The sequence below is a fragment of the Rhinatrema bivittatum genome, chromosome 12 (genome assembly GCF_901001135.1).
Source record: "Rhinatrema bivittatum chromosome 12, aRhiBiv1.1, whole genome shotgun sequence".
NCBI lineage: Eukaryota > Metazoa > Chordata > Amphibia > Gymnophiona > Rhinatrematidae > Rhinatrema > Rhinatrema bivittatum.
In genome coordinates this window covers 13982534-14009576 of record NC_042626.1, presented here as the reverse complement: position 1 = coordinate 14009576, position 27043 = coordinate 13982534, and the positions used below count along the sequence as shown (strand labels likewise).

Sequence of the window (27043 nt, the reverse complement as noted above, 5' to 3'; positions counted from 1 at the left end):
AGACAACAATTCTGGTGATGGTGGATTTATTCACCAAAACAGTTAATTTCATAGCCATTTCCCTTTATGAAGAACAGCAAATCTGTTGATCCGAGAAATGGACCACCTGCATGGAAATCCCAGTTTGTTGCTTCCTGTAGGCAATCAAGCTTGTTAATATCCAATTCCATTTGTCTTTGGCATACCACCTACAGTCTGATGGGCAAATAGAACAGTTAAATCAGACTGTAGAACAGTATCTGCATTACTTCAGTAATTACCACTAGACTAACTGGGTGCAGTTGCTCCCTGTGGCAGAGTTTACATATAACAATTCTGAGCATTCATCTACCAAGAGCTCCTGGTTCTTTGCAAGTCATGGTTTCCATTCTCTTTTTCATTTGAGGAAGCTTAGCAGTCCAAGATCCCTGCAGCGGGACTATGGATCAAGGCCTTAGGTTCACCGAGGTACATGCTCAACTCCAATGCGAATTGTATGCACCAAGGAGTCACATAAGAAATTTGCCAACAGATGACATCAGGAGGCCCCGCAATTCACAGCAGGGAATAAAATCTGGATTTCTACGAGGCACATAAGAGGCAAGAGATGCTTGAGTAAGCTTGAGCAGAAATTTATGGGGCTTTTCCCTATCCAGGAGCAAATAAACCCAGTGGCTTTTAAAATACAGCTCAAAGCCAGTTTACATATCCATCCTATAATCCACATGGCCCTCCTGATGCCGTATAAACCCAATGTGTTTCCAAGGTGACTGCCCCTTCCCCTCTTTCACCAGTTATAGTGAAAGGACATCAGGGGTTTATCATCCATCCAATCATGGATGCCAGGTTTATCAGGATATGCTTGAATTTTTTTGTGAACTGGAAAGGGTATAGTTCAGAGGGCTGCAGTTGAGAACTAACCCAAAATGTCTCTGCCAAGGAACTAGTGGTCCATTTCTACAAGGAGCACCTGGAAAATCCAGGAATGAGAGCCTCAGGCCACTGGGGGGGTATTCTATCAGCATTGATGGGGATTAAACCTACGGTTCTAGATGTTCAAGACTGGGAGACATAGCAGTGAGCCACAGGGACTATCAAGTGAATCAGAGAGGAAGACACGCCTCTGAAAACCCCCTACTGGGCTAGATTGAGTGTGCATTGGAGGACTGAATATAAGGAGCCTAGCCTGACACACTTTTGCTGGTCCAGCAGCCTTTGTGGATTTGCTCTGGGAAACCACTGTTTGTCCAGCCTGGTTCCTTGTTTCTGGCTGGTCCCTGTTTCATGTCTGATTTCTGCTTGGTCCCCTACTTCATACACTTCTTGACTTGTAAGCCCTGGTAGCTGCCTGCATCCAAGGACTCAATCCACAGGGAACAGGGGCTGCTACAGGCCAAAGATTGCCTGCTCCAGCCTCAGTAATAATGGGCCTCGCCAAGGCTCGCTTCTTTTCCAGGGGCAGTACCTCCTCCCGGCCTTGGCTTCCCTTCACCCATAGCCCTACTTTGGCTGCCAGTTTTGCTTCTTCTTTGGCTGGCAGGGCCTGCAGAACCCTGTCAGCTATGCTCTTTCAGCCATCGATGGCAGTGCTTCTTCCACTGAGGTGGCCTGGGAAATCCCACCTGCTGTGCTCTTTCTGGTTCGCAAGCTGGAAACTTGAGTCCATGCATGTTCTATATCTAGGCTGTGCCTCTATAGGAAAACCAGGAGAGGACAGGGCTACTAGGTTGCCTGGGAGTGAAGCATGCAAAACCTCAGTCTCCAGTCCGTGCTGCTCCTGCTACTCTCACTGCTGCAATCGGGCCTTGAACCAGGTTTTTATATTTGCGGGGAAATTGGCCTCCCATACATTCTCAAACACCTATGTCATAGACAGCAACAAAAACCTTAAGAACATAAGAAATTGCCATGCTTTAGAAAATAAAATCCATAAAGTACAGTGCAGTATTTTATGTCACCTTATTTTTGTATCCATGTGTTGCATGAGATTCTAAAGCATCCAGAATATAAGAAATTGCCGTACTGGGTCAGACCAAGGGTCCATCAAGTCCAGCATCTTGTTTCCAACAGTGGCCAATCCAGGCTACAAGTACCCAAACACTAAGTAGATCCCATGCATATATAGTAAAAGCTCCATTATTTGGCACTTAGCCATCCAGAAACTGGTATCTCACCCAGGAATTTGGTTGGGAAGAATGAGAGGGGAGAGGTTGGTTAGGGGAGGAGAGTATTTTTTTTCTGCTCTTTGCTCTATCCAGCCAATATCATCTGCTCCCCTTCCTGTTCCTTGCCAACAAAGAGGAGAGTGGAAATGACAGGCGTGGAGGGGAAGTAGTGTTTAGGAAATAGTCACTTTGCTTTGTGCTCTATACACTGCAGCATAACCCCCCCCCCCCCCCCCAACCACCACCCCCGTTCCCTGTAAGAGACAAGAGGAGAGGGTTTAAATTAGGGAGCAGTATAGCTTTTCTTTGCACTGTGCCCTAGCCACGCCAGTATCACTCCCTCCTATCCTGTTCCCTGCATGCTGCTACCTGGAAAGGAAGCAGAGGACTATGAGTAACTGCATATTTGAGTCACTTTCTATTACCCAGGCATGCCAGATAATGGGGTTTTTATGAGATTACCGTATATATGCGTTTTTGTGTGTGTGTGTATATACATATATATATAGTGCATGCATATACTGTATAATCCTTTTGTATCGTATGAGGCTATTCTTATTTCATGATGAGTTTATATTTATCTTCCTTAGAGCCTGTAAAGTGTCTGCCAAATTCTGCACCTCACCGGACCACACTCACTTGTAAGAAGAATGGGAAGAAGGAGAGCTGTTCTCTTACCTGTACATCAAAAGCCCGCTTCCTGCCAGGTATTCACTTTGGGGCCAAGGTGCAGGGAAATCAGGATATATCTTTTACAGAGTTCACTGAATAAATGTTGACACTAATAAACTGTAAATTGCAAAACTCTTATGGGTATTTTGATGCAAATTATATCCTTAGGTACTGTAGTTGCCTTTTAATTATCTGTATGGATAATCTGGTCTATTAACTCACAATGCTTTTTCTTCCCACATGTTTTTAAATGTAATCAGGTTATTTTCACCAGGCACTTTTCTTCCTACTGTTTTTGGGCTTCCAACTCAATCAGAAACAGGGCAGGGATCTAACACCATTAGCCTTCATTTGCAACTACCCAAGGTTTTTTTTTACTATTTTATATCCCCTCCCAACTTGCTTTAGTTCAGTCACTGCATTGACAGTACTCAGCCAGGAGACGATACACCAGAATCCCTAAATTTGACCACGAGGTATTGATTATAATTCCCACCCTCCCCCCTCAGTGGCTGGTGAGCAATGGCTCTACAGCAAGGGTGGGCAACTCAATCCTCAAGAGTCATAAATAGGCCTGAGTTTCAGGATATCCCCAGTGAATATGATTGAGATAGAGATGCATGCACTCCATTGTATGTGAATCTATCTCATGTATATTCATAGAAACATAGAAATGACTGCAGAAAAGAACCAATGGTCCATCCAGTCTGCCCAGCAAGCTTCCCATGGGGGTAACCTGCCATGCAGGTTACCCCCATGTATCAGTCAGTGCTGCTTGAAGTGCTTTGCTTATAGGCTTGGCCGTAGAAGCCATCCTGTGGTTTTTTTTCCCCTTAATGTATGCACATCAATACCCCAGACTGCAAAAATGTCATGGCTCTTGTTGGTTGTACCTGAATCCAAATTTCTCTTACCCTCCACCCCCACCCCCTTCCTTCGAAGCAGAGAGTGATGTTGCAGTTGCATCAAAAGCATCAGGGCTTATTTGTTAAGGGTAGTAATCCATGCCTTCTGCTAAGGGTAGTAACCGCCATACCAGCAAGTTACCCCCATGCACTCTTTTCCTCATTTCCATCCTTTAGCCTTTAGAGATCCACAGTGTTTATCCCATGCCCCTTTGAATTATTTGACTGTTCTCTTCTTCACCACCTCCTCTGGAAGGGCATTCCAGGCCTCCACCACCCTCTATGTGAAGAAATATTTCCTGACATTGATTCTGAGTCGTCCCCCTCGAGTTTCATTTTGTTACCTCTAGTTCTATTGTTCTCTTTCCAATGGAAAAGGTTCAAAGTCCATACATCATTGAAAAAAAGTTATCCAGCTAGAATTTAGTCAGATACGTGCTCAAATATGCAATTAGATGGATAACTTCTGAGTTATCTAGCTAAATGCTTCTGAACATGGACCTCTGAGTGTTAAAATATTTTTCTATCATGAAGTCTTATTTATTATTCTGCTTTTGAGACACTTTAATGTAGATTACATGTAGGTATTTCTCTATTGCTAGAGAGCTTATAATCTTTGTAACTGAGACAATGGAGGGTGAAGTGAATTGCCCAAGGGCACAAGCTTTGGCAGTGGGGATTTGAACTCTGGCTTCTCTCTGTCTTTGCCTGCTGCTCTAACCACTAGGCTACTTCTCTTTGTAGATTGTATTATTGGAGCATTTCTAGATGTAGTATGAGTTACATTATATAAAAGGAAACAATTTCGTCTGATGCATCCCCAAGTATTACAGCTAGGGTGAAATTTTAAACTATCCCTGTAAATGTATAATTCAGCTTCAGACAATTCAATATGTTTTCTTTGATCCCCCACAACTTACTGATTTCCTTGGTTCTAAGATTGATTCAAATGGAGATCAGAGTGTTATTTCTCTTTGTTAATAGGTTTCCTTGTAGTAATATATCAGTGGTAAGGTTTAGCCATGGTTCTTTTCCTAATCTTAAATTTGGTAGCAATTTGTTTATGTGGTTCTCCCCTCTCCCCATTCTAGACTGGTGTGAATGGCAAGATTATTTTTTTCCCTGAATGGATTAATTTCTTTATTGGATGATTTGTCACTTGTTATTGTTTTCTTACAGAACATATTATTGTTTTGTAATTGAAACTAATAAAAGAATAATTTGAATTAAAAAAGGAAAAGGTGTTTACCTGTTCAAAGTGTTCTCCAAAGACAGGAGTCCTCACCCACCTCCCCTAGGAGTTGGACTCTTCTTTATATAGCTATATTCTGAACAGAGAAGGTCCCCAGCGGGAAAGGCTTCACATTGTCAGTAGAGCATGCAGAATGCTCTGGAAGCTATGCAATCATTGTACTGACCCAGGTGACATCACCCATCTGTGAGAACTAATACTCTGCTGTCCTCAGAGAACACCTGTTTCAGGTAAGCAACTTTTGCTTTCTCAGTGTATCTAAAGAAGGTGGATGTCCAGGAATGGAACCATGATTACTGGCTGAAGTCCTTTTTATTTTACTTCCAGAATCTGAAAACAGCTACACAGTGAGCTGTGGCACCCCAATACTGAAGCATGGCATCCCACAGAGACAGAGCAATAGCACATATCATTGTACTGGTAAATGTCATCCTTCACTAGTCATCTGTCCTGTCTACCATCTATACTATCCATAGCCTACCCTCTCCCATTTCCCTTCTCCCTTCAAGTATTTTTTACTGCTCGTTGACTGCTTTTTTTAGCACATGCCTTTTCTTTTAGAGACTGCTTCTCCTCCAATCAAACAGAAAACTTCCTTTAAGATTAAGGATGCCAAATGCCACCTGCACCCTCGTATTAAAGGAAGACAGGAGGATGCATCAAAGCATATCTCTTCAGGTGAAGAGCTACCTTTGCACTCCAAACTTATCTTTCTATCTGTCATTCTCTCTCTATATCTCTCTCTCTCTCCTTCTGTTTCCTTCTTTTCTTAGTGATATACAACCTTCCACTTCTAGCACTCCCTTTGACTTCATTCCTCTTTGTCAACCTGTTGCAAGTATCTTTTATCATTTCCCTTTCTCCTTTTCCATTTTTACTCTAGCATTTTCTCTCTTACACATTCTCCCTATTTTCCACCATCACAAAGATTGTTAGTGGGTGAACCCTTGGAATTTCCTTCAGCAATGGAGAGAAAAGCTCTCCAAATGTGAACTTAGAAGACAATTCCTCAAAGTCTCTGACAATCAGAAAGGTTAAGCAATGCAACAGCTCAGCAAAATATTCTGATCATTCTGCGATACACCTTCTTTTGCCAGCATAATTGCCCATTTCCCCATCTCCTGTCTTAAGACAGAGTGGCCCCATGCTTAAATTGTCATTGACCTCACTGAGCCCCGGCTCCCATCTCATTAACAGGCCAATATAGTACAGTGCGCTCCGACAGAACCCACTATTAGCCTGCTATTGGACGCACGTTTTCCCTTACCCCTTATTCAGTAAGGGGAGGAAAACGCGCGTCCAACCCGCGGCACCTAATAGTGCCCTCAACATACAAATGCATGTTGATGGCCCTATTAGGTATGCACGCGGGATACAGAAAGTAAAATGTGCAGCCAAGCCGCACATTTTACTTCCAGAAATTAGCACCGACCCAAAGATCGGCGCTAATTTCTTCCGGCACTGGGAAAGTGCACAGAAAAGCAGTAAAAACTGCTTTTCTGTGCACCCTCCGACTTAATATCATAGCGATATTAAGTTGGAGGTCCCGAAGAGTAAAAAAAGTAAAAAAAAAAAAAAAAAGTTTTAATTCGGCCCGCGGCTGTCGGGCTGAAAACCGGACGCTCAATTTTGCCGGCGTCCGGTTTCCGAGCCCGTGGCTGTCAGCGGGCTCGAGAACCGACGCCGGCAAAATTGAGCATCGGCTGTCAAACCCGCTGACAGCCACCGTTCCTGTCAAAAAGGAGGTGCTAGGGACGCGCTAGTGTCCCTAGCGCCTCCTTTTACCCGGATCTACCGCTGGACCTAATTTAAATACTGAATCACGTACACCAGCAAGTGGCCGGTGCGCGCGCCGGGAGAGCGGGCGAACGCCCGCTCTCCCGCAGACTTTACTGTATCGGTCCGCAAGGTAGGATGTCCCATCCTTATGCTGTGATTAGGTAAACCTCTGTTCCTGACTTTTAAAAATTGGGTATTCTGTGAGTGGATTGTTACTGACCTCAAAATGCCTTGTTCTTCTCTCATAAAGGTGGACTAGTCCCTTGCTTGGACTGTCAGGTGACTTTTGTAAACTTGAAATGTGATTCATCCAAGAAGGGAAAAGGACGACGAGCCCGAAATTCTCAGAATAAGGAAGTGACACGCATCACATTGGAGTTTGAAGCAGAAGTAAAGCCTGAGGAAATCACAAGTAAGGACTGCAGCTCCTATAATGCTTTAGGTAGTAGGACATTTTTGTAGGCAGTATTAGGTCCAAATTCAGCTGCTGTGTAATTCGGCTAGTTAGCCGGTTAAACTTAGCCCATATATTCAGCAGCACAGCTACACTGCTGAATATATCTGGCTATCTTAAAGTTAGCCAGATAAGCTTATCTGGCTAACTTTAGGACAGCTCTAAGGGCCAACCAGGCCCCTACATTTATCAAAATGCTATAAATGTAGCAGAAATAGCACCTGTGATAAAAAAAAAAAAAGGGGGCATAGTACTGGTAATTTCCATGGGAGAGAGAGAATGTAAAAAAAAAAAAAAAAAAGAGCATGTCACTCTACTGTTTATGCCACTGTAAGAGGGGGCGCTTTTAACTCAGAGTGGGCTTGAGGTGGGAGGTTGGTTGGGGGAGTGGTTTAACATGTACAATAGGAGGTACGAACAGCAAAGTACACATTAATGAAGATTTTCTGTCATTTCAATTGATGAAAGCTACAAGAGAAGTTGATTTATACAATGCACTCTCTACCTAGCTTTAAACAAGCTAAGTAGAGAGTGCAACAAGCTAGCGCTAAGGCCCTAACGTGAAATGATAAATGAGTTATCCAGCTAAATGCTTTTGAATATGGACTTCCTTATTTATATATATACCATGCAGAATGATTTGACTGCATAATTTCAGTTGCAATTTTACCCATGAATACATATCACATAAATAAAAACACATAAATATCTCTGTCAGAATGTACTTATGAGTAAATGATGGTGAGGGTAACCCTCCAGCTCAGTGAGGCTCTCCATGAGCTCCATTCTTCCTGGCTAGTCTTAGCCATTGCTCTGTCTCACACTCCTTCCAACCCTATACCTCTCTTTGCTGCCATTTGGGAAAGATCAGAATTGTATAGTAATTGCATACATCATAAGATAACAGTAAAAGTTAGAAAAGAAGAAATGAACACATGGTATCTGGGAAGTTCTGAAATTCAGATTTATGGAGTAGTAACATTGCTATCTTTTATGCAAAGAGATATGCCTCATCCTGGTGAGACAACCCATTTCATCCCTTAGCAGCCATTATGGCATCTCTCTATCTCCAAAAGTATGCCACAAAATTATCAGAAGCTTCATTAGCAGAAAAGGAAAATTGTTTTTTATCTGCTAATTTTTGTTCCCAGAATACCACAGATCAGTCCAGACAAGTGGGTTTTGCATCTCTACTAGCAGATGGAGGCAGAGAATAAAAACTTTTCAGGCACTGCTACATAACAGAGAGTGCCACCTGCAGTCCCTTTGTATTGACCTGTACCCAAGCCAATGTAGAAGATACTCTCCAACTCAATCAAACTTTCCCTTCTAGGGCAAACAGAGAACCCAGAGTGGGAGCGCCCTGAACTGGTGCTGTCGCACTCAAATAAGGAACTGAAAACCGACTAGCTCACTCAGTTTAAAATATATACACACAGAAAGCTATGAATTCAATTGTAATCGCAGCTACAACAGTCTTTCGGGATTAAGGGGATGGGCCTCTGGAATGATCTGTGGTATTCCGGAAATGAAAATTAGCAGGTAAGAATCAATTTTCCTTTCCTGTTCATACTCCAGATCAATTCAGACAAGTGGGATGTACCCAAGGTCCCCTGCACTGGGTGAGATCCCAAAAGACCTGCTCTCAAGACACTCTTCACAAACGTCATGTCCTCCTGCGCCCAAACATCCAGTCGGTAATGTCTGGTGAAAGTGTGAAGCATAGACAATGTTTCTGCTTTACAGATCTCGTGAGGCAACACCAACTGACAGTCCGCCCAGGAGGCAGTTTGCGCCCTAGTAGAATGCACTCGTAACCCTTCTGGGGCCGCACGTCCTTTACAAAGATAGGCAGAAAAAATTGTCTCCTTTCACCAGCGACAGATTATGGTTTTAGATGCCTGACATCATTTCTTTGCACCACTTGCACAAAGAGATGATCCAAGCAATGAAAGCTGTGATCTTAAGATACTGCAACAGAATCCGACGAACATCCAACAAATGAAGTTCTCTCACCGGTGACATTTCCTGCAACCAATTTGGAAAAGCGGGAAGCTCTACCATCTGGTTCACATGGAAAGAAGAAACTACCTTTGGTAAAAAGGAGGGAACTGTATTCGGTGTCCACAGTTCTCAAGAAAGGATTTATACATGACAGAGTCTAAAAGAGGCTCAAAAGGAGGACCAGACAGCACCCATTCTGGACACAACTTCCATAATGGAGGCACAAACGCTTGACCCCCTTCAGAAAGCGAACAAAATCCAGATGAGAGACCAAAGACCTCCCCCACAACTTGCTTCTAAGACAACCCAAGGCTGCCACCTGAACCCGGAGCAAATTATTGGCCAATCCCTTTGACAACCCCTGCTGCAAAAAGGCCAAGATGTGAGAGAGGTCCACCTGCGAAGGATCCAGACCTTCCTCCAATTATCAAATACCTTCCACACCCTGGAATATGTTAGGGAAGTAGCAGGCCTCCTAGCCTGCAGCAATACCCAGCTCAGGATATCCTTTCAGCCATAAGTGTCGCCTCTCAAATGCCAAGCCGCAAGAAAAAAGTTATCTGCCTGATCCAAAAAGATGGGTCCTTGTTGAAGCAACCCTTGTAGAAAAGCCAGCCTGAGAGGGCCATTTACTGTGAGATAAACTAGAACTGTGAACCACGGATGGCATGGCCACTCCGGAGCCACCAGAATCACCCTCCCTGGGTTGACCCTCTATGCGACGCAGGACACGCCCTACAAGAGGCCAGGGAGGAAACACGTAGAACAGGATCCCTTTTGGTCAAGGCAAAACCAGAGCATTCATTCCCTCAAACCCAAACTCTTGCCTGCGACTGAAGAACTGAGCCACCTTGGCATTGTTGCACAATGCCATCAGATCCAACAGCGGGTTTCCCCACCTGGCGCAAATGAGGTCAAAGGCCTCCGAGGATAACTCCCATTCTCCCGGGTCTAGATGTTGCCTGCTGAGGAAGTCTACTTGCACATTGTTGAATCCTGCGACATTTGATGCTGCTATTCCTTCCAGATACAGCTCCACCCAGGCAAACAGCTCTTCATCCTTCCCTAACAACTGATGTACTCCACCATTGTTGCATTGTCCAAGAAGATCCTCACCATCTTCCCACAAACCTGAGGAAGGAACGACAACAACGCTCTGCGCACCGCCCTCGTTTCCAGGCAATTGATAGACCACTTCCGCTGGCGCCCACCGACCTTGCACCATCCACCCCTAACAGACCGCCCCCTAACCTTTGAGGCTGGCATCAGTGGTCACCACCACCCAATCTGGAATCTCCGAGTCCACTCCCTTTTCCAAATTGTGGTGAGACAGCCACCATGTGAGACTGGATCTGAATTCCTTCTGCAGAGGTAAGGGAAGATGATACTTCTCCACAATGGATCCCAATTGGATAAAAGCGACCTTTGTAGTGGACGCACGTGAGCAAAGCCCATGGCACCAAATCTAGCATGGACACTTTGGAGCCCAACATCTATAAATAGTCCCAGACCCTGGGCACCACAAGGCATAATAAACGAGTTACTTGTGCCTGCAGCTTCACAATCCTATCTGAAGTCAGGAACACCCGGTCAATCCAGGTGTCAAATCGCACACCCAGGTATTTCAAGGACTAGATGGCTCTTTGCCAGGTTTATTACCCAACCCAGCAATTGCAACCTTTCCATGACCCGTTGAACCGAATGACAGCCTTCCTTCTCTGACTTTGCTCGAATGAGCCAGTTGACCAGGTAAGGATGGACTAGTACCCCATCCTTTCTGAAAGCCGCTGCCACCATCACCATCACCTTTATGAACATCTGCGGTGCTGTCACCAGCCTGAAAGGGAGAGCTTAGAACTGGAAGTGCTGCCCTAATACCATAAACCTCAGAAACTTCTTATGTTCCGCTCGTATGGGGATATGCAGGTAGGCTTCTGTCAGGTCCAATGATGCCAGAAACTCACCCCCCTGTAGACCGCTGCTATTACTGTCCGCAATGTTTCCATTCAAAATCTCGGAACCCGCAATGACAGATTGATCTTCTGAAGACCCAGAATAGGCTGAAAGGTTCCTTCCTTCTTGGGAACCACAAAATAAATTGAGTACCTCCCCCGTCTCTGCTCCGCAGGCAGAACTGTAACAATAGCATTCAGCCTTTGCAGCTGGAGTAGCGTGACCCAGTCAGCCTCTCACTTGCTTCGAAATGAGCAATAAGATTCCAAAAAGGCTTCTCTGACTGGACGTGAAATTTCTAAAGCATAACCGTCCTTACCACTTCCAGGACTCATTGGTCCAACGTGATCTTGGTCCACTCCCTGTAAAAGCAAGATAATCTTCCCACTACAGCCTCTGTGGAAGAGTGGAACCCGCTGGCCTCATTGTGAGAACTTTCCTTCTCCGGTCCCCTCACCAGAAGAGTCCCTAGAGGGTCTGCGGATATCCTGAAAGGGCTGCTGCCTTCCCGAGGTCCTGCTTTTGTTCAGAGCCTGAGGCACTCTTGTAGGAACAAAACCTCCTCATATCCTGAAAGCAGGGACGGAGAGAAAAATTATTCTTACTACTCTTCTTGTCCTCCGGCAACCTGTTTCCTTTCGACTCCCCCAGCTGCTTCATCAGCTTATCGAGATCTTCACCAAACAGCGGCTTCCCCTTAAAGGGAATATTACAAAACTGGGTCCTGACCAGTATCACAGCGTCAACATGCTATAACTGCTGAGACCATACTTCTGGCTGACATAGAAACATAGAAACATAGAAATGACGGCAGAAGAAGACCAAATGGCCCATCTAGTCTGCCCAGCAAGCTTCACACACATTTTCTCTCATACTTATCTGTTTCTCCTAGCTCTTGGTTCTATTTCCCTTCCACCCCCACCCTTAATGTAGAGAGCAGTGATGGAGCTGCATCCAAGTGAAACATCTAGCCCGATCCGTCAGGGGCAGTAGCCGCCGCAACAAGCAAGCTGCACCCATGCTCATTTGTTTTACCCAGACTATGTTATTAGCCCTTATTGGTTGTTTTTCTTCTCCCCTGCCGTTGAAGCAGGGAGCTATGCTGGATATGCGTGACGTATAAGTCTTCTCCCATGCCGCTGAAGCAGAGAGCCATGCTGGATGTGCATCGAAAGTGAAGTATCAGGCACATTTGGTTTGGGGTAGTAACCGCCGTAACAAGCCAGCTACTCCCCGCTTTGTGAGTGCGAACCCTCTTTTCTTCTCCCCTGCCGTTGAAGCAGAGAGCTCTGCTGGATGTGTGAAGTATCAGTTTTTCTTCTCCCCTGCCGTTGAATCAGACATATGCACCAAATCATACAGCGCATCCCCCATGTGGTCTATCTCGGCCTCCAACTGGGCCACCTGCACAGAATTGGCTGCCTGGGAGGAATCCTTGTCCTGAGCCTTCTGTACCCAGTATAAACAGGCCCTCTGCATTAGACTACCACAGGTAGCCACCCACAGCTCAAGGCGGAGACCTCAAACATCCGTTTTAACTTAATCTCCAGTTTGCAGCCTGAACATTCCTCAGTGCAGCCAACCCTGCCACTGGAAAGGTTGTCATCTTGGTCACTGCCGAGACCGAAGCATCCACTTTAGGAATCATCAACAGATCCATGGTTTCCTTCGTCAGCAGGTATAATTTAGTCATCACCCTACTGACCTTGAGGCCCACCTCAGGAGAATCCCACTCCCGTTTACTAACTTCTTCACCTTTTTGGGCACCAGAAAGACCGTCAGAGGGCCACAGAGTCCATCTAGAATCAGGTGCACCCCTTCATTTTCTGACTCCTCTTGGGTGACCTTAATTCCTAACTCCTCCAGGCTCTGTGGAATAAGAGGCCACAACTCCTCCTTCCTGAACAATCAGATAGTCCTTGAGTCAGGACTATTGTCTGCAGGATTGTCTGCAGGATTATCCTGCAGGTCCTCAGATTCATCCTCATTCTGAACTGTAGTATGCCCCATACCCAAATGTCTGAGCAAGCCCCCAGACCCCAAGCCTCTAGAGCTCCTCCGCTGGTGCCATCTTTGCTTTCTTAGAGTGGCACCGTGCCTGCTGGTCTAGGTCTGCTTTCTCCCTGCCCACTTCCTTGCCAAATTGGCCTTGTGAAGGAGCAGAACAAAATCCGCTGAAATGTCTTCCATCTCCGTGGAATCCTTGACCTGTATGCTGCCATCAGATTCTCCACCCCCCCCCCCCCCCCCCCCATTCCTGATCCTCTGCTGCTTGGACAATAGGAGATAGGGGAGGGGGGAAGTCCCTAGGCGTCCTGGAAACCACCTGCTTCCTACTGCGTGCCTCAGTTACATTAGTCGCATCTCCAGTCCCCTCAGGGACCTATGCAGCAGGCCCTGCCGACCTGGAAACTCTCTTCCTGCTGTCTGCCTCAGAGAAGGTTCCCTCCCCCCTGAGGCATATTCCAAACATATTGCGGCTGAATTAAGTTGGCTGTGCCGCAAGCCGCACACCTTGCAGGATCCCCCGTGGATAGAAGTCAGCGCTTTTGCTCTGTGCACATGCGCCACGCGATTAATCAGGCCTGCCGAGAAGCGTGATCACAGGAGTTCTGCCACCAGTGTGATCCACCCTCCTCAAAGTGCTCCGGACCCCAGAGCTGACGAGGGCCTGAGAGTATCACTCCCCACAGCACTTTCAGCTCCTGCTGAAGCCTCACATCACCAACAGGCCTTGCCAGCAAAGGCCTAGATTTTTTTTTTTTTACAAATTAAAGGTATAGCTTCCTTTCAAGAGAAAACCCTCACAAAAAGTTATACTTCCCTGCATCCAGATGAAGGCACTGGGGAGAAGACCACAAAAGGAGAGTGGGAGCCAGACCTCTGGCTGTCAGTCCTTCCGGATGTTGCTGCAGAGACCAGACAGGGATTTCCCTCCCACCCACCGACTCACCCGGCTCTACCTGAGGGATGGCCCATGAAGGTGCCTAACACCTCAGAGAACAGCTCTTCTGATAACTTCTCTCTTTACTTATTTTATTTTATTTTATTTTCCAGTTTCTCTCAGACCGCAGGTTTGCATCTCTACCATCTGCTGGAGTCAGAGAAATACTGAGGGACTGCAGGTGGCACTCTTGGTTATGTAGCAGCGCTTCAAAGTTTTTATTCTCTGCCTCCATCTGCTGGTAGGGATACAAAACCCACTTGTCTGGATTGATCTGGGATATGAACAGGAATGTATTTTAATTCCATGTAAACAGCACAAACATATAAATCCAATGATCAATATCAGTTTTTTATTCCATATTCTCCAGTTTGCTATAGAATTGGAATACATTTCTGCTAACAGAGCACCTGATAATTTTGAGGTTTGTTTTGCAGGGTTTTGCTGAAATTTACCAGGAGTACCTAGTTCATTTTTTTTTATAGTGTTTAAACTTTGGGAGAGAGGGCCATGTTTTCACCAAACAGAAAAGTGTGATATCTTCAGTTTTTTAATATCTCAATGTGAAGGACAATATAACTCAGCCTGTTCCCTTAGTACTCAGATCTAGCTGTTTCTCGCTCACCATCCATTTTGTAATCCCCCAACCCCCTTTTTCCCTGCAAACAATTGTATTTTAATTCCTCCCTGTTTATTACGGTGTGACCCCTCCCCCTTGCTCCTGCATCTCCCTTATAAAGTGGTCTGTTTTGTCATCTGCAGATAGCTGTAATCTGAATTGCCTGCGGCTAAGAGTAGAGAAAAAGCTGAAGTCCGCCATCAAAGCCCTGAAGAAATCCATAAACCAGGAGCGCTTCTTGATCCGCTTTGCAGGTCTGGAATATGAAGTGGCACAGAAGCTGAGCATTTCTTCAGAGAAGCAGGAGAGCTGCAGTCCAGGGCAGCAACGAGTGGGATCTAAATGTGGTAAGGGACAGTGAGAAGGAGGGAGATCCCCATATCTTCACAGTAATTGAAGGAAGAAAGTTGAGAATCTCTCTTTTGTCTGTCTCTCTCTCTTCTTTCTTTTCTGATTCCCTTATTCATCTTCACTCTCTGCTTCCTTGCCTGTCTTACAAAATTGCTGTTTTTCACTATCACATAAAACAATTCTTATGTTGTTTTCCTTAGTAATATATTCCTTGTTTTCATGGTTTCAGATATTTGTTTCCCCATCTTCACAACTTTAACAAACAGGTTGTCAGAGGCTCACATTCTGCCTGCCTTTCGTCCTCTCCTTAGGGCTCAGATCCTACTATTCTCAAACTAGGTATCTTCTAAGGGCTTTCCTTGACTGCCATGTGCTCAGCCATGCATTTCCTGATGGGCTTTCCATCAGGGTTGGTGCTTAGCTCTTTTGTTGCCCTGTGCGAACAATTCTTGTGCTGCCCCCTCCCCCCCAACACACACACACTTCATTCAGTCTCTGTCTCGGGCCTGCCAAAAAAAGCCCAGTTCCTTCCAGCAACCTAAACTTTAAAACCATCACCCCTCTACCTTCCGAGTCTTCACCCCCTCCTTTGAAACCAATTTCTGGTGCAAGAGTATTAGGTGCCCTAGGCAAATCTTATATCCTTGCGCCCCACCTCCTGCTCTCTCTCAGTTAAAAATTATGCATTCATTATTTAGGTTTTACATGAAAAACAAGATTCATAGTTTAGTCTTCTGAGGTAAAAAAATATCACAAGTATTTGCATGCATTTCTTTGGTGCCAACCAGAAAACTCTGTAAAAAAAAAAAAAAAAAAGACGCTTGGAACCCATGTGACATTAGGGTTACTGTAATGCGTGTTAGGTGTGGGCTTGGCCCTCAAAAGGCCATGAGTAAAGTACAATTAAAATATAATAAACCTACCACACCAAAACAGCACTAACTGCCAGCACTTAAAAAATAACCCTACTACCTATAAAAAGGCAACAGTGCAAATATTACACCAAGTCCTAAAACACCAATACACCTCCTATTAAGAAAACAGAAGAAACCAAGCTGTTATACATTCCTGCATGCTAGCAGAATACCTCTCCTCAGTCACACATGCAGAACACAGGCAGACCCTCATCAAATACAGAATAAAGAGACCATAAAGTATAAATAGAAACATGCAGGCAAAAACTGAATAGGAAAACCGCAACAAGTCAGATTCTATGCAGTGCAACAATGGAAAAACAGAAACCACTACCAATCATCAGACATTAAACAATAAAATCAAGAAATATAATAAATTCATTAATCATAATAGTATAAACATACTAATAAAAAGAATATTTCAAAACAGCTGGTGAATGGAAGATCCAATAATTAAAAACTCATAAACAATTTGTTTTAAATTTCTCAAACACCAATAAAATATTTTAAAACAGCAGACACATCAAACAGTATCCAAAAATTAAAACTAATAAGGATAAAATAATTCATGCTCGTCATACCTGGAAACCTTTGATTTCTAGTCACTCTGAGAGTGTTGGATTAGAGGGGGATGCATAAACTTTCTCCTCTCTCTCTCATAGATATCTATCTATACATACATAGCTTTCTTTCTCATACGCGCACGTGCTCCCTCTTACATACACATGCTCACACGCACGTGCTCCATGACTCACACACATGCTCACATTTGCTCCCTCATACACACACATACACACACAAACACACACACACATATGCTTGGACACCCACAGACCCTCTGCTTCTGCTCAGACACACACACACACACAGTCACAGTCACAGTCACATACACACATACATTGCTCAGACACAGACATGCTTACACCAAGGCCTCTCCCAGCAGCCGCGACCCTCCACTTCTGCTGCGAGGCAGGTTGGGAACTTCCTCGCTGCTTTTTTCCTTCTGGTTGCTTGGGAACACATGGTCCTGCAGGCTGCAGCTCCTCATTTTTGCCGCGTGGCTCTAAAACTCATCTGGCCGTGCAGCCCTGCAGCTCCTCCTCATCTTCACCGCGCGGCATGTTGGGAACCACCGTGCAGCCGGCAGCCCTGAAACTTTCTTATCTTTGCCACGCGGCAGGTTGTGAATCACCACGCAGCCCTACAGCTCCTCCTCTTCTTTGCCGTGTGGCAGGTTAGAAATTGCTGCACAGCCCTGCAACTCTCTGCCACATGGCAGGTTGTAAACCGCCATGTGGCCATACAGCTTCTCCTTCACTGTGTGTGGCCCTGCAGCTCTTAATCTTCATCGCATCACTGCATGGCCCTGCAACTTCCTCCTCTTCATTGCGGAGCCTTGCAGATCCTCCTCCTTGTGGGAGCAGCAGCTGCTCAATCAACTTGGTTGCGGCCCTCAGGCCACTGCCTCCTCCAGGCCATCACCCTGTGCAAATGCACAGCTTGCACAGTGAGTTATGCCAGCCCTGCTTTCCATAAACTTCCTAGTCCAGACTGGCTTTCTCCTTATATTCTCCATTTGTTTTCCTCTTCATTTAGATGCAAACTCTTACCTTTTCACTTCACCCCTATTATGACATATCAATCAAATAAATAAAATAAAGGGCTTCATTTGCCTAAATGACTGTCTCAGGTATCATATAATCGTAGCACATGCCACTGTATAGGCTTGTTTGCTACTTAGATATAATCATATTCCTCTGAAAAATGTGGTCTTAATTATCGAGATGTACTAAAGAGGAGGAAAACCCTGTTATCAAGCAGTTCTCCCCGGCCCTTGAAGCATATGTTATTAGTCGAAACGCTGGCAGTGTCGGTCGTCTAAGAAAGCAGGAGGGCAACTACGATAACAAGAGTTTGCAGCAGAAAAGACCTGTTAATACGGGAGAAAGAGAAGTGATTTTTTGCTAATCTCCACCAGCACGTATCCCGCGTAACCTTCCTATGGAAAGACTATCTTAAAAAGTTTTTAAATGTATAGGAAAATATCTGAAAAAAGTTTACATAAGACTAAGTTCTTCAATGGAATATACCGGTAATTATATCTAAGTGGCAAACAAGACTATACAGTGTCGCATGCTACTATTATATGATACCTAAGATAGCCATTTAGGCAAGTGAGCCCCTTTATTTTGTTTGATTCCTTTTCATTTAGCCAGACCAATCTAGACATATATGCTATGTCCCCCAATTAGCAGATGGAGTCACTGTCATCACACTTTATAGTCCCATGCTGACCTCAGCCTGCCAGTAGAAAGTAGGCGAGCATTCACTGCTATGAACTAAAGCTAAAGCCTCATTAGCTGAATGAAGAGGATAGATAAATTTTAGGGCAGCTTTTGAGGTGAAAGTTGAGTAGTCCATCAATTAATTTTAATTTTTTATATTCCACTTTTTGCACTTTTTTTCAGCACTTCAAAGCAGATTACATTCAGGTACTGTAGGTATTTCCCTATCCCCAGAGGGCTTACAATCTAACAGGCCGATACAGCAAGTTAGGCCCGGCAGTAAAAACAGGTAAAAGGAGGTGCTAGGGACACTAGCGCGTCCCTAGCGCCTCCTTTTGGACCGGAGCGACGGCTGTCAGCGGGTTTGACAGCCGACGCTCAATTTTGCCAGCGTCTGTTCTCAAGCCCGCTGACAGCCACGGGTTCGGAAACCGGATGCTGGCAAAATTGAGCATCCAGTTTTCAACCCACGGGCTGACTTCAAATTTATTTTTTTTTTTTACTTTTGGTAACTTTCGGGAACTGCCCGGGAAAAGTGCACAGAATTCTGAAAGTAAAATGTGTGGCTTGGCTGCACATTTTCCTTTCTGAATCGCGTGGGAATACCTAATAGGGCCATCGACATGCATTTACATGTTGCGGGCGCTATGGGCGCTATTAGGTTCGGGGGGTTGGCCATGCGTTTTTGGCCCCTTATTGAATAAGGGGTATCGCTAGCACGTGGAAAACACATGTCCAATTGAGGGTTAACAGTGCACTCCAATATAATGGCGGGTAAAGTGACTTGCCCAAGGTCACAAGGAGCGACAGCAGGACTCAAACCCTGGTCTTCTGGTTCATAGGCCACTGCTCTAACCACTAGGCTACTCCTCCACTCTAAATTGAGCATAGCCCTAGACCAGGAGGCTTCCAGTTTTTTGATGAACTAGGCTTCATATTTGTCTGTTTAGTCTTTTTGCTCCTCCCCATCCTTCCTCCCTCCCTCCCTCCTCTCTTAGCTTTGGATCCTCATCCGCTTCCTCTGTCTTCCTAATGGTTCAGAAATAACATCTCCACTTAGATTTCCCTGTAAGTTCTCAGATCAGTCCAGACTCCTGGATTTTGCCTCCCTGCCAGCAGATGAAGACAGAGAAAGTTTCAATGACACTGTACATAACCCAGTGTGCCACCTGCAATCCCTCAGTATTTCTCTGTCTCCAGCAGATGGTAGATGGTGCAAAACCTACAGTCTGGGGAGAAAGAAAAAAAAGTAAAGACAGAAGAATCAAAAAATGGGTAAGCTAGCTATGTGATGTAGGAATATCACAGGGAGGGCAGTCTTCAAAGGCATTCACCCAGCTAACATGGTCTGCTTGAAAACAGACTTCATCAAATATAGTTCCCTGTACGTACCCAAATCAGTCCAGACTCCTGAGTTTTGCCTCTCTGCCAGCAGATGGAGAACAGAGGAAGTTTCACTGACACTGTACATAAACCAGTATGCCACCTGCAGTCCCTCAGTATTTCTCTGTCTCCAGCAGATGGTAGATGGTGCAAAACCTGCAGTCTGGAGAGAAAGAAAAAAAAAAGATTAAAAGTCAAAATTTCTGAATGCTCCTGGTAGGGCCATCCCCTCTGGTTTGAGGCAGATGAGCAGGGGGTTGGTGACCCTTCTGATAGCTCGGACCGGAGGTCCGTGGGGTGGACATCTGGTGGTCCAGATCCCTCAACCCCCACGAGACAGTGGTAGATCCTGCTGGCAGTTTTGCACTGCAAGCCCAATGAAACAAGTAAGTATCCCTTTTATACTGTTGGTCCTGAACTGGGTTGCTAGATAGTGGTCTGGCTCTCTTCTGATCTGCCATGTGGCCTGCGCTCCTGGAACCCGAACCTCTGCGCCAAAGGAAAGTATTGGTTTCTATGTATCTTTATTTGTTCTCACAGAGAAAAAAAAAAGAACAATGAACTAGTTAAAGTAATCTGTGCAGCAGTGGGATTCTGAGCAGGGGGGGGGAGGGGAGCTACATTAGCAGCTCAGGGAGCTCAGCGAAGGGGTTTTTCAGCAGCTTCTCTGCCTGCGGAAGAGACTGAGTGTTGGCTCTATGGCACTGAGGTACTGTTCCCCTGCTTGCCACTGATATGCTGGTGGTGCCATGGGTGAGGGGAGGAACAGCATGTGTGGCAAATCGGCATGGCATTCTGGGGTCTGTTTCGAGCATGGCCAAACCGGTAGAACAAGCCTTGCAGGTGACGGGGTCTACCGCTAAGGCTTTATCCATCAGCACGGTATTGGCGGCAATTTTCAATTCCTTAGCAGTGTCAACGGGAGAGGCAGAGGAATCCCCTCCTCAACTGTCCTTGGCATTTCCATGTTACGCGGAGGTGCAGAGAGGTAGTTGCACTGAGGAGGAGTCTCTGCTTCTGGTAGAGGTCTTCTGCCGGTTTTAATTTGCTTATGCGCAAAGCTTCTTTAGCGAAACAAGCAGTGGGGGATGCTGGCTCTCTGTCCCATTCTCCATGGATTCTCAGCTAGTCAAAAGGCCTGAGCTGTTGAGAAGCTCTTCAGACCTAAACGCACTGAAGATGCAGACAAGCTTTGCTTAGCCGTGTGGTAGGCTGTGGCAGCAGTTCTTTTCCCATGTGCATAGGCGTGTGTGCACATTCTCGCCGAGTGGTGGTTGCATGTGCAGGGACCTGTGTGTGTAAAGCCGCGGCCTAGATTTGAGTGTATCCATCTGAAACCTAGATTTGAGCGCGAATTTGCGCAGGTCCTTGAGCACATATTTGCATAGGTACATGTGCACATATAAGGCCGCAACCTAGACTGGAGTGCATATTTGCGCGGATACTTGTGCACACAAGACTACAACCTAAACTTGAGCATGTATTTGTGCAGGTACTTGTGCGCATACAGCCATAGTCTACAAAAGCAAAGTGATTTGACTACTATAGCTTTTGCCCATGTTGGGACATCTGCTCAGCCTGTGGTGTCTCTGGGGGGGAGTAGAGAGAGAGGCGAGGCAACAGTCAGTTCTCCTCCTGCCTTGTTTCCGAGAGCAGAAGCTTCCCCAAGAGAGAGAGATTGGAGAGAGCAAGTTTGAGCCTATGAGATCCGGTATAGATCCATCCTCCTTCTCTTGGGTAGAATGTTTCCCAGGGCCTGCAGACCTTTCTGCAGGGATGCCCAGTGAAGGTGAAGCAAACTTCTATGAAAGGATCACGTGCTCAGGTCTCCCATTTGTCAGTCATAACGAGCAAATGTCTCAGGGAGGCTGTCCCTGGTAATGTTCAAGGAGATGTGGATCACGAAACATTGGAGGATTCCGATGAGGAAATAGCTTTCTCACCTCTAGAAGAGGGAGAAATTGCACATGACCAAGAGCCGCGTCAGACTCTGCTCAGATTTTTTTCATAGCGATATCTTGCTGAGTTTGTTGGCTCAGTTCTTGAACATGCTCGACATGGCCTAAGTCTGTTGGCTCACATCCTAAACATATGTAGTGTAGCTGGAGGTCAGTTTTAAATTAAGCATCCTGTTTGTTTCCCCCCTGTATCCAATTCAAGAGATAATGGATTTAAAGAATGTAAATGCGGATCTCAAGGTACCCCATTTCCACATGGAGTCTCTGAGGTCCAACTCTGAGGTCTGTCATAGCGACAGTTCACAAGGGAGAGTTCTTGGCATCTCTTGCCTTGACAGAGTCATATCTGCACATAACCATCAGGCCAGAGCACCAGAGATTCCTGAGGTTCATGGTCCTACAGGAACATTTTCAGTTTTGAGCCCTTCCCTTCGGTTGGCGACACCTCTACTTACCTTCACCAAGGATCACCAACCGAAGGGAAGAGCTCAAAACTGAAAATGTTCCTGTAGGACCATGAACCTCAGGAATCTCTGGCGCTCTGGCCTGATGGTTATGTGCAGATATGCCAAGAATGGGGTGGCTGCATTGCAAAAGGAGGATGTGTTGGTGCATCCAGCCTGGATGACTGGTTCATTTGTATCGGCAATTAGTACAAAATGTAACGATGGGTTTGAAGTTTCTAGGATGGATGGTGAACTTAGCAACAAGCTATTTAGTCCTCTTTCAAACTCTGGAGTATCTGGGAGCTCAGATCGACATGTTGGCAGAGAGAGGGTTTCTCACGAGGAAAGAGGGCTGAAATTTCAGCATCAGATTAGGCTTCTGCTAGAGCTTTTGGTGCCCAGGGTCTGGGACTGTTTATAGGTTCTAGGTTCTATAGCATTGACATTGGAATTAATACATTGGGTGTATGCACATATGCGACCTCTGCAGGGGGGCACTTCTCTCTCACTGGAATTTGTTATTGGAAGAGTTTCTTCTTCCTATTCTGTTAGAGGGGGGAAGCCAGGGATAGTCTTTCTTGGTGGCTTACTCACACCAGTCTCGAGCATGGTGCAGAGTTGGAGGTTCTGAATTGGGTAATAGTCACCACCAATGCAAGCCTTTCCAGATAGAGGGCAGTGAGGCAAGATCAGTCAGCATAGGGCCAGTGGTCGAAACAGGAGGCCTCATGGTCTATCAGTCGGTTAGAGATGAGAGTGGTGCATTTTGCATTTTTTGCCTATCTGCCAAGGTCATGCAGCTATCCAGTACAAATCCAATCAGATAATGCGATGTTGGTAGCTTTCATCAACCGTCAAGGAGGAACCAAGAATCAGGCAATGACTTGAGAGGCCCAGGAGTTGATTCTCTGGGCAGAGCAGCACTTGGAGAGGCTCACAGAGTCTCACATCGCTGGAGTGAACAATGTTCAGGCAGATTTTCTCAGTCGGAGAAAGTTAGACCCCAGAGTATGGAAGCTGTCAGAGGCAGCCATGTATCTCATTCACTGAAGATGGGGGTATCCTGACCAAAAAGAACACCAAGGCATTGCAATTTTACAGCCATTAAACATAACACAATTTGGAAGGAATCAGAGCTCTGGTGCTGCCGTAGACTTGAGGGATTCTTTTTTGTCTTCCCTCCGTGACATCTGGTGGATAAGGGATTATGGTGGATAGAGGAACATCTGGGCAACATGATCCTGGTAGCTCCAGAGTGGCCACAACGACCATGCCTCAAAGATCTGACCAACATGGCCATAGATGGGCCCCTGAGGTTCGGACATCAGTCAACGCTTTTCCACTAGGACCCAATATTTTCCGGTCAGGCGGGTCACTTCTGTCTCTTGGCTTCATTTCTGAGAGGAGATGACAGAGGGGTTATTCCGAAGTAGTTATTTCCACATTTTTGCAGGCTAGGCGACCTTCTACATCCTTGACATATGTGTGAATTTGGAGGATCTTCTAGTCCTGGTCTGCTGTTGACTGAGTGCAGCCTCAGCCTGTTCAGGCTATGTTGTCACATATTGTGGCTTTTCTACAGAAAGGTTCTGGGCAAGGGACTGGTCTTTAACTCTCTGAGAGTTCAGGTAGTAACATTGGGTTGCTTCCAGGGTAAGGTATCTTCTGTCTGCACATCCGGATGTTCTACGGTTCCTTGGGGGAGCTAAGAACTTGTGTCTTCAGGTGCAGAACATTTGTCCATCTTGGAATCTGAATCTAGTCCTTAAAGGATTGTGTGAGGCTAAGTTTGAACCACTAAAGAGAGCTACGGTTAAGGACTTCTCTTAAAGTGGTTTTCTTGGTGGCTATTTGTTCAACCAGGAGAATTCCGGAGCTCCAGGCGCTGTTGTGTCAAGATCCCTTCCTACAGATGTCATATTCGGGGTTATCTTTATCCATGGTGCCTTCTTTTCTGCCTGAGATAGTCTTGGAGTTTCTTAGTTAGACAGTGGAGCTTCCAGCTTTTCCAGATTTGGATTCCTCTACTCCTTACGCAGGGGAGCTTAGACTCTTAGATGGGAGGCATGCATTGTTGAGGTATCTAAAGGTCACTTATGATTTCTGTAGCTTGGATCAACTTTTTGTAGCTTGGATCACCTCTTTGTACTGTGGAGTGGTCCAAAGAAGGGAAGTAAGGCATCTAAGGCCACAATTGTGTGGTGGCTAAAGGAAGCGATCTAGTCAACTTACATTTCTAAAGGGCGCCCTCCCCCAGGGGATTTATGGGTGCACTCGATGCATTCTCAGGTGACTTCCTGGGCTGAGTTACAAGTGTCTCTGCATGAAATTTGCTGGGCAGCTACTGAAAAGTTGTTGCATACTTTTGCTAGGCTTTATCGCTTGGATGTCTTAGGCTCATGCTTCCATGTGCTTTGGTGAGAGTGTTCTACAAGCGGAACTCTCCAGGTCCCACCCAAGTTAAGGGGAGCTTAGGAGTCTGGATTGATCTGGGTATGTACAGAGAAAGGAAAATTGGTTCTTACCTGCTAATTTTCATTCCTGTAGTACCACAGGTCAGTCCAGAGATTTGCCAATTTACTGGGCATGAGATTCTGCGGCTCGTACAGTTGCTTTGTATATAGTGCGGAGTTGTTGTAGGTTTTCAGTGCTGATCACTTATGTTAAATTTGGAGTTTTCCATTGACTTTTTGAGCAACTTTACCTTCTTCCGGCTCATTGGAGGGGAGGGAGTTTGCTTAGAAATTTATGGTTGTTGCTGTCATCTTGGCTTGGGTACAGGTTAATACTGAGGGAATGCAGGTAGCACACTGGGTTATGTACAGTGTCAGTGACACTTTCTCTGTCTCCATCTGATAGCAGGGAAGCAAAACCCATGAGTCTGGACTGATCTGTGGTACTACAGGAACGAAAATTAGTGGGTAAGAACTAATTTTCCTTTACCCACTGTTAGTCCAGAGATTAATCTCTTATTTCAGAATTTCTTTGGCTTGATTAAGGTGAAATATTTTGATCTGCATGCCCATTCTGATGGACAGAGTCTGATACAGAAGAATAAAAGGACTTTAGCCCTCACCAGTGGAACTGGATTGAGAAGTTCTGATTTAATTTTTCACTAGTGTCTTTGCATCTCTCTTAGCTAGCTGTTTGCCAGGAACATATTACCATGGACAGATGGAACAGTGCATTACCTGCCCACCAGGCACCTTCCAAGAGAAGGAAGGCCAGCTCTCTTGTGATCTTTGCCCTGGAAGTGATGCATATGGCCCAATAGGAGCAACAAACATAACAACATGTGCTGGTATGTTAATATTTGATGGAATTATTGTGAACAGAGCTTATTTTCATGAATGGTATTGATAGGAGCATTAGGATCTCTTCATTATTGAATTGAACACAGCTCAGAGCACAGAATGAAGGTAGGGATTGGGAGGAATTTGGATGATGACATGATCCATGCAGAGTCTAGCAAATAATTCTTATTTTATTTCTGCCTTTGAATTTATCTGTATTGTGTTTCCAATGGTAGCAGCCAATTAGAAACTTTCTAGTCATGAAGGGAGTGGGACTGCCATCAAATATCACCCCCCCCCCCCCCCCCCCCCAAAGCAAAAGAACCAGGAAGCTAATAACTACCTCCCCTATTTTTCACATGTTAAATTTTCCACTTCCCAGATAATATTTCCAGGTGACATGAATTCCCTTAGTGCCCCAGTGCCAGAGGGAAAGTCTTTTCCAAGAATAGATCCCTTCAGTGCCTCGCTTCTGCCATCAGAGCCAGTCACAACAGCAGCAGTGACATTCTCTATCATACAGACATCAAGCACATCAGCTCCACATGGTATCCAAACTCCACTAGATAGGAGATTCAAATGGAGTTTTCTGTACCATAGTGCTATAGCTAAGCCACATCTGTAACTGATCTGTAACCACTTTTTTCAATATTTGGGAAGTAATGGGGTTCAGACCTTAAAAAGTATGTTTAGAATTTGGGGCTTGAGTTAGATGTTAAGTGTTTCTTTTTGTTTTATTTTGTTTATATAATTGGTTACACCACCTAAATCTAGCCAGTTGCCTACCGAATTCATGCATTGACCACTCAGGCTGTATCCTTCTCCACAGATAAGCATGCCCAGTTTGGCAGGGCACATCACAACAACTTCCTTCAGTGACCTGTTTATATTATATATATAATTTTCCTGATCAGACCTTCAGATCAGTCTAGACAAGTGGGTTTTGCATCCCTACCAGCAGATGGAGGCAGAGAAAAAAAACTTTGAGCCACTGCTACATAACCGAGAGTGCCACTTGCAGTCCCTCAGTATTTCTCTGTCTCCAGCAGATAGTAGAGGTGTGAAGAAAAAGAGAAGACGGATTAGCTCCCCGAATTGTTAGGTGCCTTCATGGGCCATCCCTCAGGGAGAGCTGGGCAAGAAGGGAGTTGGTTATCCCTGGCAGTCTCAACCCAAAACATCCAGAGGTTCTGGTTCCCTCAACTCTTCTGTGGTCCTCTTACCAGTGCCTGCCAGTGGACACAGGGAAGTACCCTCTTTTTCTTTTGCTTGGGGGCTGAATCTTTTTAAAAAAAACAAAATAAAGTGCAGCCAAAAGCCAGGAAAGCAGCATCGCAGAGTGCCAGAGCATAGGGCCATGAGGTCCGAAGCAGGAGGGTGAGCTGCGGAGCTCACTGTTTTGTCTGCCCGAGGACGGGAAGGTTGAGTGTCTAAGGACCGATTCTAGGCACACTGCGCATGAGTGAGTGCATACAGAAGCATGGCGCAGACTGCTGACCATGGGAAGACTTGTCAGGCCTGCGGAGAGAGACAATAGCATCTCTCTGCAGGTGTGCTTTGTACAGCATGTGTCTCCAGGGTTGAGGGAACCTCAGTGGAGGCTTCATCCCAGCGGGTCATCTGATCTTCAGGGGTTACTTTGCAGAACTCAGGGGACTCCAAGGGAACAGTGGCCATCTTGACACCG

At 45.5% G+C, this 27043-nt stretch overlaps 1 protein-coding gene across 1 annotated transcript in view; it reads left to right on the top strand.

The window, feature by feature from the left end:
- SCUBE3 (signal peptide, CUB domain and EGF like domain containing 3) overlaps positions 1 to 27043 on the top strand; it is a 464243-nt gene that overhangs the window by 392431 nt on the left and 44769 nt on the right. The window contains exons 13-18 of the mRNA XM_029573032.1: positions 2735 to 2851; positions 5301 to 5393; positions 5535 to 5651; positions 7003 to 7164; positions 14870 to 15073; positions 25203 to 25364. Of these exons, the coding sequence (XP_029428892.1) occupies positions 2735 to 2851; positions 5301 to 5393; positions 5535 to 5651; positions 7003 to 7164; positions 14870 to 15073; positions 25203 to 25364 (855 nt within the window). The remainder of the gene's footprint in view (positions 1 to 2734; positions 2852 to 5300; positions 5394 to 5534; positions 5652 to 7002; positions 7165 to 14869; positions 15074 to 25202; positions 25365 to 27043) is intronic.